This window comes from Lemur catta, chromosome 5 (genome assembly GCF_020740605.2).
Source record: "Lemur catta isolate mLemCat1 chromosome 5, mLemCat1.pri, whole genome shotgun sequence".
Lineage (NCBI taxonomy): Eukaryota > Metazoa > Chordata > Mammalia > Primates > Lemuridae > Lemur > Lemur catta.
This window is the reverse complement of record NC_059132.1, coordinates 29,611,922-29,631,503: the sequence shown is the minus strand read 5'-3', so window position 1 is coordinate 29,631,503 and position 19,582 is coordinate 29,611,922. Positions and strand designations below refer to the sequence as shown.

The following is a 19,582-nucleotide window of genomic DNA, read 5'->3' as shown; positions in this document are numbered from 1 at the left end:
GCCATGAACATCAATCTCATGGAGGGACATGGAATTTAGAGGAGTGGATCGTGGTGCCACAGAATGAGCCACAGACTCTGAGTCAAGAGACACCCCCTCCCGTCAATCCCAGAGGCTAAGGGTCTCCAGCTGTACTGACCCATCTCCTCGCCTGACCAGGTTCTCTTGATGATGGACTCATTGCTGGAGTGGGAAGGGACCGCGGCGGGGGGAAGTCTGGGAGGCACGCTGCAGACCACCGGCCGTTGCTTAGAGTTGGGTCCAAACGTGACGAGCTCATTCGGAAGGGAGGTCTTGTTGGGCTCCGGTTGGTTCAAGTTGGTGCAGGAGCCGGTGCTCAGTGGGTTGAGCTCAATGGCAGGCATGGGTTGGGTGTCAACGCCAACGCTCCTGGCCAGGAGGTCCGGGTCCTCCATGGCCACAGGCTTGTGAGACTTGCAGCGGCGGCAGTAGAAGAGAAGCCCAGCGGTGCTCATGACAATGAGAGCCATGGCTACCACGATGATCAGTAACTCTTGCTGCCCCCAGTCCCCCCTTGTGATCTCGGGAGTGACCAGGCAGTGCCCTTCTGAGCATCCCCGTGCCTCCATTTCACACCTGCAGAGACAGAGAAGCAGTCAGGGGCCGAGGCATTATACTGCCCTTTCCATGTCCCCTCTTACAAATATCTGTGGGCTAGAGTCCTCCACCCTCAAGCCTACCCTCTCCCATTCTTCACACACACACACACACACACACACACACACACACACACACACACACACACACGCAAAGATTATGAAACTTGTCAACATCAGAACTTTCCATCTTCTACCAGTGAAGTATGGCCCTCACTTGTGACTGAGGATCTGGGTTCAGGGCATGACTATTGTTTTCCACCAATGAGATCCAGGCATGAGACGTACTCCCCCCCCACTGAGGTCAGATGTCCCCTCCTGCTGCAGTAGAGGCCTGGCATCCGCAGCAATAGTGTCAGGGTCCCAGATACAAGTCAGGAGTTGCCCAGCAACGGTAACCAGGCACCAAGGTTACCTGCGGCTCTTCACTAGGAGGTCTCAGGAGCCCAACACGGTCCTGCACACATCAGCTACCTCCAACTTCCTCAGGGAAAGCACTGGAAACTATATGACCTCCCAGGGCACCTCCAGCCTGGCCTTCCACGGTGTAAGGCTCCCAGGACACTTCTATGGCCAGCTTTATGTACTTTCGAGGGATATTGGGAAAGCTTCCTCCATCCCACTTAAGTCCTAGACATCTCCTAGTGCCCAAAATTTCGTCCCCAATAGAATGGATGGATAGACAGCGTTCCCTACTGCAAAGTAGGGCAGGAAGTAGGGCAGGAAATGCCATTGCTGAGAAAAAGGACTTGGATCATCAACACACATGGTAATCTTGGGCAAGCTCTTTCCCTGTCTGGGCCTCAGTTTCCCCATCTGTAAAATGAGTGGGTAGACTATATCATTGGCTCTTATACCCAGGCTGATAGCAAGGGGACCCCTTGGGAGCTTGTTAAAAAGAGAATCCAGGCCCATTCTTGGTGATTCTAATTTCGTTGGTCTAGGTTGGGTCCAGGAATCTATATTTTTTATAGGTCTCCCTCGTGATTTTTTAAAGGTGCCCAAGTTTGGGAGCCCTAAAACCAGAGAATTGCCAAAGTCTCTTTACCTCTAGGATTCTAGGAATGATCCTCTCTCCCTTGCAACTGCTACCGCCCTGCACGGTACAAGGCACACACAGCTTGTGGTGGGCCTCCAGACACAGCAGTGCCTGTACCACGTGGAATCACTTCCCCAGGCCACTTTCTGGGAAGTCCAGAGTAAGAGCACAAGAACTTCAGCCATTTTCAGACTGCAGCAAAGATCAGAGCTACCCAAGGAGCTGGTTAAAAATGCAGATTCGTAAGCCTCAACTCCTGAGTCTAATTCAATAGGTTCCGAATAGGGCCTGGGAAACCTCCCTCCTCCCAAAGCGTTCTGATGCAGGCGGTTGGAGGGAGAAGACTTAGCATGTGCAAAAGGCCTAAAGGTCATGTCTCTGGAGCACTCGGCTCCTTGCCTGCCACTAGCCTTTCTAGAGGTCAGAGTGCACAGGTCATTCCCTAATGGTGCCACACCCAGGGTGAGGAGCCAGTGGCGGGCGGCCTCTGCTGGACTCACCTGTCGCCCGTGTAAGGGTGCGGGCAGTTACAGGAAGCTCCTTCGGGGGAGGAGATGCAAGTTCCACCTTCCAGGCAGGGTGCAGAGGTGCAGTTCTCCCTCCCTCGTTCACAGTGCTTCCCAGAGAACTGCGGGGGGCACCTGCAGACGTAGCCTGGGAGACAGAGGAGGAAGGTGAGGAGCGCACCGGCCCAGCGGTTAGGGGAGGCCTTGGCACATGTCCAGACCCACGTGTTCACGCAGCCACTTGGTCACCATTGACTTGTTGAGGGCCTCTGTGCCCCACCGAGCAAGAGCACTCGGTTCCTGCCCTCAAACGACTTACACTCCAGCAGAGAAAACAGTCACTTAAAGATTAGGAATGAACAGAATAATACTAGTAAATGCTTGATTAGTGCTAGTCACTGTTCTAAGAATCTTCATGTATTGGTTCATTTGATCCTCACGGCCACCCTGAGCTGGGTGACCGTTACCGTCCTCATCAGGGACAGGCGCAGGGAGATGGCAGACGAGAGAAGGAGGCACAGAGAACCGATGACATCTGCTCAAGGTCACACAGCTAGTCAGTGGCAAAACTGGGGTTCAAGCCTACACAGTTACCTGTTAATATAATACTATGTTAGCATCTCAGTCATTATGATAAAATTGGTTTCATTGAAGGGAAATGTCGGGAGTGGGAGGCTAGCTTGGTCTCAGGACCAGGGCGATACTGCAATTGAGACCTGCAGGATGAACAGAAATTAGGCAGGCAGGAAGGCAGAGAGTGGAGAGGAAGGTGTTTCAGGCCGAGGAGGACAGTGTGCAGAGGCTTGAGAGAGGGTGTGGCGTGCTCCAGGGACTAAAACCACAGGGTGGGCCAGGCTGGCAAGGAACAGGGGAGTGTGGGAGAGCCACATGCAGGGATTTGGACTCTATCCCATCCTGACAGCTGGGGGTGCAGCACCCCGGAGTGGTTCTCAGCAGGAGACTGGCATGCGCAGTCCTGCAGCCCATAAAGATCTACTGGCTCCTGCTGCAAGGGGAAAGGGGCGGCGAGAAGCTGGAGAACAGGGAGGTGGCTGGTGCTAGAGAAAAGCTGAGAGGTGATGGGAGCTTGTGTCAGAGGGACAGCAGTGGGCATGCAGAGAAGTGATGACTCCTTGGATATTTTGCAGGTAGAAATGATAGTATGATTAGCCAGTCAAAAATCAGAAAATAGGATAAGGCCAAGTATTGACAGGCATGTGGGTACATAGGAAACTCACGCTCTGCTGATGAAATATAGACTGCTGCGGCCATGCAAAGAGCAATTTAGCCCTATTTAGTAAAAATAACTATTTGCATACTGTGAATATGTGAATTCCACCCCTGGGTGTGGGGTACACGTGCATGTGTGAAGGAAACTCTCACACAGGATCATAAGGAGACACACATGAGGGTGTTCGCTGCAGCACCGTTGATGGAGATGGGCATTTGAAGCCACCAGGACGTGTATCACTGGGAGGGTGAAGAAGGAAACTGTGCGTGCACACGGAGTATTGAACCTCAATTCAAAGCAATGAATAAGAATTGCTTATGCCAGCAGGGACAGATATTAAAAATATGTTGCTGAGTGAAAGTGTAAACAATTATATACCACTTACATAAATGAAAAATTCAAGCATGTGAAAACAGTAATAGGCATTTTGCAAGAACTCATTCGAAAGCTTTAAATGTTTGCCTCTAGAGGGAGGGGAAGGGAGTGGAGTATCGGTTAAAGGGGAATGAGAAAGAGACTTTGCATGGACCAGTGATGACACTAAGGTGTGTGATTAACTCAATCCTCTGTACCCAATGTCCCCATGCGTGTCCACCCTTATCCCCAAAAAAGTAGAAAGTTTTTGTTGAGGGAGAAAGAAGACTCTTGGCTTCCCCTAATGTAGACCTAGCAGATCCCAACCTGCTACTCACAGGATAGCGAGGGGAAGAGAGAGAGATGTGGAATCAGGAGGCAGGAGTTCTCCACTGAGACCTCTACCCTAACATGCTCCTTCCACTTAAGAGCTGTGTGGCCTGGGACAAGTTCCTTTCCCTCTCTGGGCATCGTTTCCTGTCCAGCAGGTTCCTGAGCTGTACAATGGATCTTTCTTCCTCCTTCCCTCCCTCATGGGGCTGTGGTGAAGGAACTTGCTTATAAGCTCTACGGTGACATGATTGTCAGGTCAACGTGTCAGGGTCCTCCGAAGAGCCTTCTGGGGTAGACCTGGGGGCCAGCCCCCGCCCCCACCCTTACCTGCCCCGGGGGCCTGCGAGCACTTCCCCCCATTGAGGCACGGGTTCTGGACGCAGTCGTCGCTGTGGAGGCAGCACTGGGTCAGGGCCTGTGTCTCCAGCGAGCCTGCTGCTGTCTTGCCCTGGGACAGCAGCTCTAGGGCCTCTCCGTTGACCAGTACAGCATCCAGGCAGCCTTCGAAGCCCTGGGAGACATTTGAGGAAGAAGGCGAGAGGACGAGGCCGCCCAGCAAGAGGTGTCTCTCAGGCCTCGGACTCCAGCAGTTCTCTGGGACCACAAGGAAGGCATCGCCCACGCTGTCGACCAACAGGCGAATGGAGGTGTCCATCTGCTCCACCAGGATGGAGTGCCACTCTTGGTCATTCACGTGGCGCCGGGAGGAGAGGTTTCCATAGTAACCTCCTGAACAGTGGTATTCCAGCTGGGGCACCCCCTTGGCCAGCTGCAAAGAAAACCCAAACAGCAGTCAGCAAAGCCAGGGAGTCCCTGCAAACCTGCTAACAGGCTGCCAGTTCAAAGAAAGTTGTTTGTATTTTCATGGGTAGGAGGGGTAGTGTTCAGCGATTTTCAAGGCTGTTTTAGACATTGCATTTGTACAGCATAAAAGCCCTCAAAGTCCTCTCCTGTCTATGGTCTCATTCGGCCCCCACCACACTCCATGGGACGGCCTGGGTGTGGGTGACATCTCCATTTCCCACATGGGGAAACTGAGGCCCAGAGACCCCTTGCTGATCAAGACTCCGTGTTTTAGGTTCTTTTTTGCAGGCTTTGTAAACACTGGCCTTCAGGGATTCAAAAAACTTCCCTCTCATTCCTCCTTCCTCACTCAACAGTTCAGCAGTTCTCAAAGTGGGTCTCCAAAACTTTTTCAGGGGATCCGCAAGAAAAAACTATTTGATAATAATCTGAAGACTCTATTTGCCTTTTTAACCCTTGTTTTCTCACAAATACACCCAGAACAGTGCCTGTCACATAGGAGATGCTCAGTGATTCTGTGCTGAATGAATTGAAATCTAGCGGCCAAAGTCAGCTTTCTCTTTGTTAAAGTGGGAGATTGGCCCATGTGATAAATCAGCTACAAAAAACAATGGTGATCTAGCACCTCTTATATTATCCTGGGTGGAGCTGGAGCCCATTCTACTAAGGGAAGTAGCACAAGCACCACATGTACTCGCCATCAAATTGGTACTAATTGATCAACATTGATGTGCACATACAGTAGTAACATTCATCGAGTGTCGGACAGGTAGGAGGTGGGAGGAGGGGCTGGGTATATTCACACCTAATGGGTGCAGTGCGCACTGTCTGGGGGGTGGACACACTTGAAGCTGTGACTCAAGTGGGGCAACGGCAACGTATGTAACCTAAACATTTGTACCCTTGCAATATTCTGAAATTAAAAAAATAAAAATTAAAAAAATTAAAAAAAAAAATCAGGCAGGCCGACTGAGATTTCCTACAAGACGCAATCAGAGGACTGGAAGACCATTAGAAAGGACATTAATTTTTCTTCCATGTGGTTCCATGTGACTTCATACTGGGTTTGTCATCTTGAGCACCCCCAGTGGTAGCCAGCCTCCCGGTCCCTTGGGAAACACTGGCCTGTTACTCAGCAAAAGTGGTAACAGCCCCAGGGCTGGCACCCGTCTCTCTTTCTCTCTCACCCTGCAGAGCAAGCAGCCCCACCTGTAGTTGTCCTTGGACAGGCTGGGAAGTGGGGTGGCTGTGGCCATCCAGGACTGGATAGTCCTGTGTCCTGGCCCAATGGTCACACCCAGCATCCCTGAAAACCAAGCAGGGATTTCTTTGCCCGAAATGCGCTTCTTGACCATCCTCACGCCTGCCCCTTGCCTCCCCAGCCTGGGACACCCACGTGAAATCTCTCGGGCTGGCAGCGTCCTACCTTCAGGGAAATCGACGCTGTCTCATTGGTGAACAGGAGGATGGCCTGTGGCTGGAGCGTTTTCAGATAGAAACGGATGTGCCAGTTTCGAACTTCTGGGGGCCTGTACCGCACATAGCTCTGACCACTGAGCCTGGCAGCTGTACCTGCAAAAGCAACCATAAGTGTCACCTCACGGAGCCCTTGGACTGACTTTGTCCCATTCAATCCTTGGGTGGCAAACAGGGTCATTGCTCACATTTTTTCCATGAACTAGGCTCTGTGTGTGTGTGTTAGAGGGGGACTTTTCCAGGGTCACACAGCTAGAAAGGAGCCATTGCCCAGCATGCCCGCCTTTGACCTCAGGGACTCCATGCTTACAGTCAGGTGGGCTGAGCCCAACGGTGCTGGCTGTCCCTAGGGAAGACCCACTTCTCACCATTGCAGGAGCAGTTCCTCTGCAGCTGGTGCCGCGGGGTGAGGATGCTGAGCCTGGCGGTGCTGTACGTGGGCCCAACTTTGGGGTCCAGGAGCACTGTGTCTTGGCAGATTTGACCCTGGCAGCTTGGCCCTGGGCAGGGCACCACGGGCATAGCTGACCGCATCTGAATCCCCACTGCATGCTCCATCTCCTTAGCTGAGCGAGTGATGATGGATGCCAGCTCTTGGAGGGTGTAGAAGGTTCCAGAATGCCTCTCAAAGACCAGGAGCACGTCCACACCAGCCACGGCCTCTGCAGGCTGAAGGCTGGCCAAGTGGATGTTGGCCCGTTTGATGTCCAGCTTGTTGCTGAGGAACCTCTGCAGGTTCCGCCAGTGGTCGCTCACCAGCTCCTCGGGGCTGAGCTGCTGGAAGCCTATCCACATGGCCTGCTGCAGAGCCTCCCGCTCCATGTGCCACACGTGCACATGGACCCCGGCTGTGGTGCTGAAGGTCCCATCGCTGACTGTGACATTGAACGAGTAGTGGCCATGAGGCAGTCCGTGGGCGGCAATAATCTTGCCATCGGGGGCCCCCACTGAGAAGCGCCTGCCCAGGGTCTCCTCTCCTGCCAGGCTGTAGGTCAGCATGTCCTGAGGATCTCGGTCCGTGGCGTGGATCTTACCCACCATGCCGCCCTGGAACTCCTCCTCCCCGACGGTGATGAAGATCTCCAGCGGGAGGGCGGACGGTGGGTAGTGGCTCTGCTCCGTGATGTGGACTCGGACGGATGTAGAAGACGAGAGGGGAGGGACGCCGCTGTCTGATGCCTGCGGGCAAAACAAACGCTGCTGTCACCCAGCAGAACCGCAGCGCTCTCTGGGCCTCCTTGCGGAGCCACGTCTCTTTGCCCCACGCCCCCCTGGAGGGCAGGCTCTGCACACTGTTGCATTTGGAGAAAAACCCCACTCCAAAGCACTGGTCTATAAATATGCATTTTCTGAAGGTTTTGTAGAGAATGCAGAACCCAGTCGTGCTGGCACCCTGATCTCAAACTTCTGTCCTCCAGACTGTGAGAAATAAATTTCTATTCTTTCAGCCACTCTGTCTACGGTATTCTACTATAGCTGCCTGAATGGACTAAGACAGTGCCTCTCTCGCTCTCAAAAGATCACAGTTTGGACCTCAGATAACACAGTGACCCAAGCCACAAGGCCACCATGATCCACCCAGCCCATCTCTCCAGCTTCACTCTCACCATTGCTCAGGATGCTCTGAGCTCTGACCACCTTGGTCACATCTCGGACCAGTTCAAGCGCTTTCCCAATGCAGGACCTCCCTCATCTTGTTCTTCCTGCCTGGAACACTCTCCTGCCTGCTTGTCACATGGTTGACAGCTCAGATCTCCACTCAACTGTCACCTCATGGGGGCAGCCTCCCTCTGAATATGAGTGTTCCTTGTGATTTACGAGTCTCTCATCACTTTATTTTTTTATCACAGTTCGTATGGGTATTACTTCTTTCTTCATCTGTTTACTGTTTATATCCATAATTAGAATGGAAGGCCCCTGGGGAGAGGAAACATTTATTCCCTTCCTATGCTCTGCTATATTCCTAGCAGTTAGCATAGGGACTGGCATATAATAGGTGCTCAATAAATACTTGTTGTGAGACTGAATCACTGAATGAATAAATACATCACTCCCACCCTATAAGTTCACAGAACAGTAGGGTCCACTGGACTTGAGACTTAGGAAAGGGATTTGGGGGGAATGAAGTGGGGGAGAAATGTCTGATCACCAACGTGGCCACAGTTCCTAGGCAATTCCCACACACCCCACAACAATACCACCATAATCCCCCCGCACATGTGCATATAATTGCTCATTCAGGCCCCACATCAATTCCGTGACGTAGGTCTTGTTGTTAGCACCTGAGGTTCAGAGAGCTGTTCTGGCCAAACTCTAGGAGTCAGAGCCAGAGTGAGGATGTGTGAGAATTAAGAGTTTGGGGTCGGGGGTCAGAGTGCTTGGGTTGGAAGCAACCCACCTCTGCCACTTATTAACAGTATTACTTTAAGCCACTCACTTAACCTCAGTGTGCCTCAGTTTACTTGTCTGTAACTGGGGTAGAATGACAGAAGCACTGGTAGTGCTGTTGCCAGCATAGTTACTGTCCCCACTTCCCCACCAGAGGCCCAGCTCTCACCTCGATCTGGAGCTGATACCATTCCTGGACCCGCCTGCTCAGGCCCTCGGCAGTCACCAGCCATCCATCGGGGGTCACTCGGAAGGCAGAGCCATTGTTCCCCTTGGTGATTCGGAATGAGTAGGGAGGGCCATTCTCTGGGGAGTCCGGGTCACTCAGGATCAGCTGTAGGACTTTGCTGCCGATGGGGGAGTACTCCTGAGACCAAAAGTGAAGATCAAAGAGCAAAATGAGTCCCAACCCTTGATTTTGTATTTTTCTTTTTTCTTTCTTTTTTTTTGAGACAGAATCTCACTCTGTTGCCTGGGCTAGAGTGCCATGGCATCAGGCTAGCTCACAGCAACCTCAAACTCCTGGGCTCAAGCAATCCTTCTGTCTCAGCCTCCCAAGTGGCTGGGACTACAGGCATGCGCCACCATGCCTGGCTAATTTTTTCTCTATATTAATTTTTTTTAGTTGACCAGGTAACTTCTTTCTATTTTTAGTAGAGACAGGGTCTCGCTCTTGCTCAGGCTGGTCTCAAACTCCCGAGCTCAAACGATCCGCCCGCCTCGGCCTCCCAGAGTGCTAGGATCACAGGCATGAGCCACCATGCCCAGCTTGCTTTTGTATTTTTCTAGATCTGCCCATCTGGGGTGAGTCCTCAGTACTCTGACTGCTCCCAGACCATGCCTGGATCTCGAGGTGACACTCATTCATCCTACCTGCCTTTGAGGTAGTTGTTGACTTTTCAGTCTAGGCCAGGAGCTCCCTGAGGGCAGGGAGGTTAGGTCTTAGAAACAAAGCCCACCAGGGCTGGAAGGGTCCTTAGAGACCAAGGTTAAGCCCTTTATTCTACAGAGAGGTGACTTGCCCAAAGTCACACAGCTGATTAATCATGTATATAAATTAGTTAGTATGTGGGATGCATGTGATTTGCAGGGCCAAGTGAACACCTATAAATGGTTTTGTGCTTAGAGGACGAATGCAATACACATATGATGAGCAAATTCAAAGATGATTAGGAATTCAATTAAGAAAAATTAATCCCCTGAGTATCATTCAGCCTTTGTTTTATAACACGGGGATTCAGCATGCTATTATATAACACACTGGTAGTTAGCTACATTTTTAGTATCCCAGTGTTATCTACAAACCGAATCTAATGGACAGAAACTGATGGTTGCCTACCCAATAAACATTCTTTCCTCCTTTTTTATAAAATCTTGCTTTTGTTTATGCATGGGGTGGCAATATCCTCAGGAAAGATGTGCCCCTCCAAAGAGGAAATGGACTATGATTGGTCTAAGTCAGTTATAATAATCTGATTCCCCGTGTCAATGTTTGGTTCAGAAGTGAGCTAGTGATTCAATTCTGACCATTGGAGAAGTCTACCAAGTAGGGTTTCTGAAAAGTCATCATCTTTGATAAAAACAGATCCTTCAAAAGAAGTCCCCTTCTATTTGCCTTTGAAGATGGTTAGGCAAAGATGAGACGTTGGAGCTGCAGCAGCCATTTTACAATCATGAGGGAGAGGATGAGGGAACTTCGAAGCAGTTAACCCACAGCCATAGTATCACTTTCCTACTAAAATAACCTATTCCGGAATGGAATTTTCCATCAGATGTCTTGTTATATGAAATAATAAGTCCTTCTTATTTAACAAACTTTTAGTCAGGAGATCTGTTATTTCTAGCCAAAGTATCCCAATTCATACCCATAATATATAAAACAGGTAAACGTGGAACAACCCTGGGTGACGCGTAATCAGACCCGGAATTCTGCCCTCTTATTCATTTCCTCCCTTCGCTCACCTTTTATAACCCTGACAATTCCTCATAGAATCCCAAGGCCCTCTCCAAATCCTATTTGAAAATCACTGGAATAGTGGAAATAGCTTGGGATCTGGAAAACTACCTGGGTTTACATCCTGAGTTTGTCACATTCTAGCTATGGCACGTTTCTGCACCTCCGTATTTTAAATCTATAAAATGAGAACTACCTACTCCACATGGCTGTCGTGAGCCTCCGGTGAGATGATGGAAGTGGAAGTGCCTAACACAGTGCCTGATTATTTTAGATTCCATAATCCCTTCAGCTGCCTGTGTTGCTTTCAGGGAAGTCAGTGGCAAGGTCACTGCCACTGTCTGGGTGTTCTGATACCACCGAGGAGCACCTTCTGGTAGGAGAGAAACGAAGGGAGGAAGGCGCAGGGTGCCTTTGGAGGCTTGAGCTCACCTGGACAGTGGTGCTGTAGTTGAGCTGGAAGAATCTCGGTGGGTTATCATTGACATCAACCACCTGGATAGTGATGTCCGTGTCCTCGTGCAGGGGGGGCTGCCCGCTGTCTGTGGCTCGGAGACTCAGGGAATAGCTGGAGGTCTGTTGCAAGATGGCCAGTGGAGGTTAGCAACGAGGACCCTCACTTCTGCCCCCTGACTCATCACGAATGTTTTCAGAAAAATAAGGTGAAGACATTTCTCTATGCTCATCCCCATGGCCCACCCACAGCACTCTCAGGCTCAGGTTCTGGAATCAGACAGAAAGAGGAGTGATTTCCTACTCAACCATTTCCTAGCTATGAGATCTTGGAAAGTGACTCCCTAGGAGTATTTTGAGGACTGATTGGCGTGTACAGCATTTAGGAAAGTGTCTGGCACAGAGCAGGGCCTCAAGTGGTAGCTGTCACTGCAATGATCTAATGAGCTGGTCATTGTGAGAATCCACCCGAGCTCCTCTAGGGAAGGTTATGGATCACTCAGTCCCTCTCCTGCCTCTGGCCTCACAGTCCAGAGAGGCCCCACAGGGAAACAAATGGGAGGCACTCCAGGCAGGTCTGCAATGGGGTGTTGATCACAATTCATCCTCTGGCCTGCAGTGGGACCACATCTCTGCCCTAATGAGCTCAGGCTGGGTGCCCCCTCATGACTCACCTGTTCCCAGTCCAGGGCCTTGGCCACCTGTAGCTCCCCCTTCTTGGGGTGGATGGTGAAGTGCCCAAGCTGGTTCCCTCCTACCAGGCTATAGGTAATGGCACTATTTAGGGGTCCATCTTCATCAGTTGCTGACACCTGCATGGGGGGGAGGGTGATTGTGAATGGAGGGACAAGAGGGAACCAGACAGGAATATTGGCCCCTGGGGGTGTAGGAGGGGACAGATATGTCCCTGTGCTAATGACTGCCATGGGGCTGGCAGTCCCGGGACCACAGTAGTCCCTGTCAAGGGCATATCTTCATTCACATCCTAGTGTGGGCTTCAGCATGCCATGGTTCATTTACTCATTCATTCATTCACTCATGCTGACAAGGTGCTGGGGCTTGTGCTAGGAGGTGAGGAATGTGCCAAAATAACTCTGTCTATAGAAAATTTAATGTCTAATTTCATAGATAATTCTAACTGGGGTCAAAGTATGAGCAGCCTTATGAGAGCACAGAGAACACAGTGGCATGTCACACCAGGGGAGATCAGAAAAGGATCACGAAGCCTCAAAGGATGGGAAGCGTGGGGCAGGCATTTGGGACAGAGGACACAGCATGAGCCCAAAGGCATGGAAGTGCAGAAGATGCCGGGGAAAGGCACAACTTCCTGTGTGGGCGGAGCCTAGGTGCACATCCGGGAGTAGAAGGGGAGGAGACTGGAAGGCAGTGTGAGTGTGGGTGCAGAGTTGGGTTTCACTCCATTCAAGGAGGGAGAAGTCACTTATTTAAATGCAAAGACGTACTATTTGACGTTCCCTCCACCACCCCACCGCCATGCCATGTCACTCACTGTGCCCAGGCCTTCCCAGGCTTTGGAGTCTGGCAGTCCTCTGGGGTCTGCCTCCTCCCCTTCGTCTCCTAACACAGCTCACCCATCCCATGCCAACCTCCGATCTCATCACATAGCTCTGAGACATTCTCTCAAGTCAGACAGTTTGGCTGAGTAACTACAAGCCAGCGTCAGGTCTACAGTGTATTAATTTAATAAACTAATCCGTGCCTGGGGGCGGGGACGTGTCTGTGTGTGAGATAAGAACCCACGGCAGGGTCCGTGCCCCACAAAGAGCAAAGCTGCAGATCCTTACCGTGAGGATGATGTCGCCCACGATGGCATTCTCTGAGACCCTCACGCTGTACAGATCCTGGAGGAATCTGGGCCGGTGTTCGTTGACATCAGTGATGTTGACCACGACTGTGGTCGTGTCACTGAGGGAGGAAGAGCTCTTCCGACTGCACTCGATGGACAGGAAGTACTTGGGGCTTGTCTCAAAGTCCAGGCTCCTGTTGACGTACAGGATCCCTGAAGAAACAAGCAGTGACTGGAGCAATAAGGCAGCTGGAGCCACCAAGGCAGAGGACCGAGGGGTCTGAGCCCAGCCCAGGACAGGCAGCTCCACAGGACCAGGAGAGCTGAGTCTCCGCTGTCACCTCCCCCTTCGTCTCCCTCTTTGTTGTCCCCTCTTCTTCCCCCTCATCTACTCTCATTTTCTTCATTATCATTCCCAACAGCAGTGTCTCCCTCATTTATTTCTGTAATGCTAAATTTATCTCACTTAGATCTATAAAAACCCTGTGCCGCAGGAACAATTGTGATTCCCACTTTCTAGGTGAGTCAACTGATGCTCTCATAGGTAGGTGACTTGCCCAACCTCATCCAACTAGTCAATGACAGACCTCAGATTATAGGAAGAGTTTCATAATACTCAAAGGTGTTCAACAAATTATTAAGGCATAGATTTATTATTCTGAAAACTGGAAAAGAAGAGAACGAGCAAGGATTTATCCTGCTGTTCCTAGATAACCAAATGGTTAGTGGTAGAAACTTTTCTTTATAAAAGAGTTCAGTTGGTAAATGAATGAGGAATGACAGGGTTAGAAAATCACCATTTTGCAGCCCTTTATGAAATAGTATATCTAGGAAATAATTAGCAACGGCTGCTGAAACCATTAGAAGGAAGGCTGATGAAGAAATCTACAATGGATAGGGCTGACAATATCTGAACTCACTGTCAATCTTAACATCAGAAAAAAGAGCCAGCTAGCTCTTATGTGCCTCCCAACATGATGCAAATAGCACAGCATCATCTACGAAGCATTGTTCATCAAGCATGTTGACTGAACCTGACCAAAGCCTTCCATCCAAGTGTCATTCATAGGAAATGTAAGGGCCAGAGGGTTATGCTATATGACATTATAAAGATGCAGCCAGCGAATCCAAAGTATGGAAGATTCTATCAGACACAACTCAAAGGTTTCATTAAGTAAATGGCAGGGGGAAATAAAGAGGAAGAAGAAAGTGCTAGAGATTAAAAGAGACTTAAGATATGATATATCACCAAATTCAATATATGGACATTTTGAGGATGCTGACAAACCAACTTCAAAAAGACATTTATGAGTTAATCTGGAAAATTGTCTGGCTGGGTATTAGGTGATATTAAGGAATTGTTGTAAGTGTTGCAGTTTTGTTTATAAAAGGAGTTCTTATCATTTAGAGATACACACTGAAATCTTTAGAAATGAAACCATATGGTGTCTGGAATTTGCTTTAAAACAACACAACAATAGGTGGGGTTGGGGCTGAAGGGTAAAGAGAAAACCACACTGGCTTCTACTGATAATTACTGAAGCTGTGCGGTGGGAACGTGGGGGTCTGTTGTACTGTTCTGTTTTTTAATGTCTTAGATCTCCACAATAAAAACTTTTCTAAAATACTGCTCAATGGTAGGGCAGTTGTTCTGGGAGGCAGAGAGCAGCATTCCAGGGGTGCTGTGTCTGCATGAGCCATGGGCTGACCTCTGGGGCCCTCCCATGAGTTTCTGTGAGTCTGACTTAGACCCTTGGATGGCTAGGAGGAAAGAAGAGAGATGGTTTCTTAGTTCTTTCTCCCTTCATGAGAACCAAGGAAGATACAGGCGTGCCAGGATGTTTGGGAGGGGTTGGGGGGACTCCAGGGGGGAAGCAGGCAGCCTTGTCCCGGGATGTTTAAGCACCAGATTCCAGCAGGTGCTTGGTGCCTCTGCGCCAAGGAGGGAGGGCTGCCCTTGAGACCATGGAGCCAAGAACTGTGTGAGGAGAGTGGATTGCTGGGGGTCCAGGCACAGAGTCCTGGGTGGGACTGTGGGGGGAAAAGGAAGGGTCCCAGCTAAGCTGGCCCCAAGGCGGAAGAAGTGACCAGGTAGCTGGCGAGATGCATGCAGAGGGGGGAGAAACACCAAAGGAGGTCTGCTCGGGGAGGGGGCTGCGCGGGGCAGATGCGCCCCTTGTGTGAAGAGCCCAAAGCACTGCGGGACCGGACCGTGCCGTGCGTGGAGGGCTGGGGCTGGCGCAGGCGCCGGCTCACCTGTGCGGGGGTCCAGGCGGAACCGCCCCTGCTCGTTCCCGCTGACGATGCGGTAGCCGGTGTTCTCGGCGCCCGGGCGCGTGAGGGTGGCCAGCCGCAGCACCTCCGCGCCCAGCTGGGCGTCCTCCGGCACCTGCACGCTGTGCTCGGTGTTCAGGAACACGGGCAGGTAGTCATCGAGGCCCACCACCGAGACCGCGACGGTGCCCAGCGTGGAGAGCGGGATCGGGGTGCCCAGGTCGGAGGCGCGGACCGTGAGCTCCAGCGCGGCCTGCGGGGGGACCCGCAGCGGCTTCTCCAGGCGGATCACGCCCGTGGTGGCGTCGATGGAGAAGTGGCCTTCGGCCGAATCCGCCAGAGAGTAAACCACCTGCGCGTTGGCGCCTGCGGGGGGGACCAAGGGCGTGAATCACACCGAGGGCACCCCTGACCCTGCCTGCCACAAGCCCCGCAGCGACAGGAGGGCGTGAAGAGGGGGCTCCCCACGAAGGCTTGCTGACACGCACAGGGGATATTAGGAGTGAGGATCTCTCCAGCAGGGTCTTGATTAAGGTGGGTGACAAAGGGTCTTGGGGGGAGGACGGTAGTCTGGTCTGCAGACCTATCAAGCCATCTAAAAATGTTGGTGGGGGTTGGTGTCCAATGTCAGCTTATAATTGAAAAGTGTGCAAGATAAAACCACCCACATAGCAAGTGCTTTGTGATAGAACAGTTCTGTATCTTGACTGTGGTGTTCTTTACAGGAATCTACACATGGAATGATACTGTGTAGAACTACACACACACACACGCAAATGAGTGCATATAAAAACTGGTGAAATCTGAGTAAGGCCCGTAGTCTAGTTACCAGCAATGTGCCAATGCCAATTTTCTGGTTTTGAGGTTGTGCTACAGCTTTATAAGGTGATGCCATTGGGAAAGCTAGGTGCACGGTGCACTCTCAGTACTCTTTTTGCAACTTCCTAAGAGTCTACGCTTATGTCAAAGTAAAAAGTTAAGAAAATAAACACACCCATGGAAGTTCTTAGCAAATCAAAACATACAGTGTTTCTTCAGCTTTGGCCCGGATTCTATTATTTTCTTTGGGTAAGTACCAGTTGAAGCAGTTGGCTTGTATAGGGCCATAGTGTATGAAGAATACCAATATTTACTGCTCAGCTGTAAGATCCGCACTCAGTGGGATGAACACAGGCCCTGAGCCTAAGTGTCTCCCACCTCACACACATGAGACACACACCCTTTGGTGGAATAGTGGCAGGAATTGCCTACAAGAAGAGTTGCATTTACATCCACTAAATGCACATACCACGCAACTCCCCCATATATGCATTTCTATGAAGAGACCATAATTTTTCTGAAGAAAGGGAGACGGTGGTCAGACTGCACCTGGTATATCTGGGTGAAATATTTGGGTTAGAATAACCATTGTGAAGGATTAATGGTGAGTTGGTACAATGCAAGGGGATGCATCTTAGAAGGAAGATGGAATTGGAACCACATGACTGAAGAAATTGGAAAGGGAGGCCTTCCATTTGGAAAGGGAGGCTGAGACCGGAGCAAGTAGTCATCATCTCCTAGTGACAGAAGGGCTGTCATGGATGAGGGGTCTAGAAGACCTGTGTGAGTGCAAAGGGCAGGACCAGGACTGGCAAGTGTCAGCCCCAAGGAAGTAGTACTTGAAGGAAGGGGCTGCCTAAGAAGTAGGGAGCTTCCTATGCCTGGAGGTGTGCAAGCAGTGGCTAATTGAGCACCTACAGGGCCTTGTAGCCATTCGATGGGGTAGGGGTGTTAGATGAAATGGCTTATGCGTCACTCCAGCTCTGATGTGTTCTGGATCTGTCCTATCAAACCCAGCCCTGCATCGCCAACAAGTCTGTCCACTTGCATTTGTTACACCTCACACACACTCATTTCCCAGGTCTAGCTACCCTGCCTTTGCACTGACTGTTGGCCCTCCCCAGAACCCCTGCATCTCTCCAAAATCTCTCTCCTCCTTCAATGCCAAGCTAAAAATCACCTCCTCTACGAAGTCTTAATTTTACTCTGCTGGCGTCAAACAAAGCAGGGTGTTTTGATCCTACTTTTATCATCATCATTACGCTATATTGATCTGGCTACTTAGAACCTGAGGGCATTTTTTTACCCTATCTGAATTATAAATTTTGACTCAGGAAAATTGGATGATATATATATATATTTTTTACATATGTATATATGTAAAATAAGCCACAATAGAATAATTCGTGGTGGCAGAAGCTATAATTGGTACAATATGGATCAAATACTCTTGGATAAATTCAGTTTGCCTTCTAAATTTTAAAAGGAAGAAGAAAAGGAAACCCATGAAAATAATGTCATCAAAATTAAAATGCAAAATATTGAAGATGGTTCAACGTCACTGTACAGAAAATTGATTAAATAATTAATCAATTAATTTAGAGACAGGGTCTCTCTCTGTCACCCAGGCTAGAGTGCAGAGCCATCATCATAGCTCACTGCCACCTCAAACTCCTAGACTCAAACGGTCCTCCTACCTTGGTCTCCCAAAGTGCTGGGATTAGAGGTGTGAGCCACTGCACCCAGCCTGATCAAGGAATTTAATGGGCTTAATGAGGTTTATGCCAAAAAGTTCCTTCCTTGTGGCCAATTAATCAGAGCTGAATAATTCTGATTGGTATATTTATGATTAAATGCTTGTGTTCAAAGTAACCCCTGAAGTTAAGTGGCAGTATTGAAAGGTCCCCAGGTGTAAGTGGCAGAGGAGAAACAATGAGGCTGAAATGGCTTGTACCTGCCTCCAAACATGGCTAAAATCATTTGTCACATAGCACTTAGATATGCAGTTTGTGGACATTTCCACGTTTAAGTGTCCACAGATTTAACAAGGAAGCACAATCCTTGCCAATCCCAGAGAGACACAGAGAGAGCCAGACCCTTGCCCAAAGTGACCGAGCAGTTAGTAGCAGAACAGGGGAGGTGGCCTCCAACCCTTCGCAGACTCACCTTGGTCAGGATCCCGGGCAAATACCACAGCTACCGGGGTCTTAACGGTGGTGTTGTCGAAGACAGCCACAGCACAGTGGCTAGGGAAGAACCGTGGGGCATTGTCATTCACATCTTCCACATGGAGAGTCACATCTGCCTGGCATGAGCGGCCACCTCCGTCTGTTGCCTTGGCAACAAGGCTGTACACATCCTTCCTCTCGCGATCTAGGGGTGTGAGTGTGGTCAGCTCCCCTGGCCAGAGAAATGATGAAAGCTGAGCTTTTTCTAGGGGACATTACCCGAGCATGTGCCCTCTAGATAGCTACGGGAGACAACCCCAGCTACGGAGGGTTTTGTCACGGAGACAATCCCAGCTACAGAGGGTTTTGTCACAGCAAGAAGGGGTCAACACAGTCAGAAAGGATCTCAGCTGTATCCCCCCAGACCCACCCACCTCCCTAATACTCTCAAACACACTCATTACCACCATCATCAGTTTAAGATCACCAACAAGCTACAAATAGGCACAACATTTTTAAAGGCCAATTAGGCAATTTCTAACAGCATATAAAATGTGTTACAATCCTTTGGCTTGTAATTTCACTTCTAGGAATATATATATATATATATCTTACAGAATAATTAACCCAAAGATAAAAATATATGTATAAAGATATTTTTTGCAGCATTGTTTATAATAGCAATGTATTGAAATCATCCTATACGTATGTCTTTCAAACAGGGACTGGTTAAGTATATTGTGATTTAGCCATACAGTCAAATACTACGTAACCAAAAATGAATTATGACGGAGTTTCAAAATATTGCTAAGCAAAGAAAAGCAAGTTATAAAATAGTACTGTATTTTCATGAAATAATTATATAGAGATTTTGGAGATGCGTAGAAAACCAGTCTGATAGAATACACACCAAGAGTCCTTGTCTTTGGAGGAAGGGGTTATTATGCAGACTTTGCAGTTTCTGCATAATACATGCCTACATTCTTTGAATTTTATACCATGAGTATATATTATTTCCGTATTCAGAAAAAAAATGCCCAATTTTTTTTTTTTTTTAAGTCCTCGCTGGTCATCCTGCAGCTGAACAAATAGCAGCAGAGAGAGATTAGGTAACCTGCCTGGGTCACTGAGTACGCCCATGCTGGGGTCAGGAAGGACAACGCTGCCTTCTGTCCACCCAGACAGCTTCCTGGGACTCCACTCTTCCCCACCACCCCCCTGCTCAGGAATCTTCAAGTTATCCTCTGAGCTCCTGGATCCAAGCCAAGTGTTAGCAGCTGGCCCTTGTGATCTGGGCCTGCTGCATTGCCCATCCTGACACCTTCCCCGACAGCAGCAGGGCAGGAATCCCACCCCGGT

General features: G+C 49.8%; 1 protein-coding gene across 1 annotated transcript in view; it reads right to left on the bottom strand.

The window, feature by feature from the left end:
- The window catches only part of FAT2 (FAT atypical cadherin 2), a 49,941-nt gene that overhangs the window by 2,727 nt on the left and 27,632 nt on the right, over positions 1-19,582 (bottom strand). The window contains exons 12-22 of the mRNA XM_045551330.1: positions 18,222-18,455; positions 15,219-15,602; positions 12,961-13,175; positions 11,830-11,967; positions 11,135-11,278; positions 8,918-9,115; positions 6,729-7,539; positions 6,311-6,456; positions 4,408-4,849; positions 2,157-2,310; positions 140-597 (exon numbers count right to left, since the gene is read on the bottom strand). Of these exons, the coding sequence (XP_045407286.1) occupies positions 140-597; positions 2,157-2,310; positions 4,408-4,849; positions 6,311-6,456; positions 6,729-7,539; positions 8,918-9,115; positions 11,135-11,278; positions 11,830-11,967; positions 12,961-13,175; positions 15,219-15,602; positions 18,222-18,455 (3,324 nt within the window). The remainder of the gene's footprint in view (positions 1-139; positions 598-2,156; positions 2,311-4,407; positions 4,850-6,310; positions 6,457-6,728; positions 7,540-8,917; positions 9,116-11,134; positions 11,279-11,829; positions 11,968-12,960; positions 13,176-15,218; positions 15,603-18,221; positions 18,456-19,582) is intronic.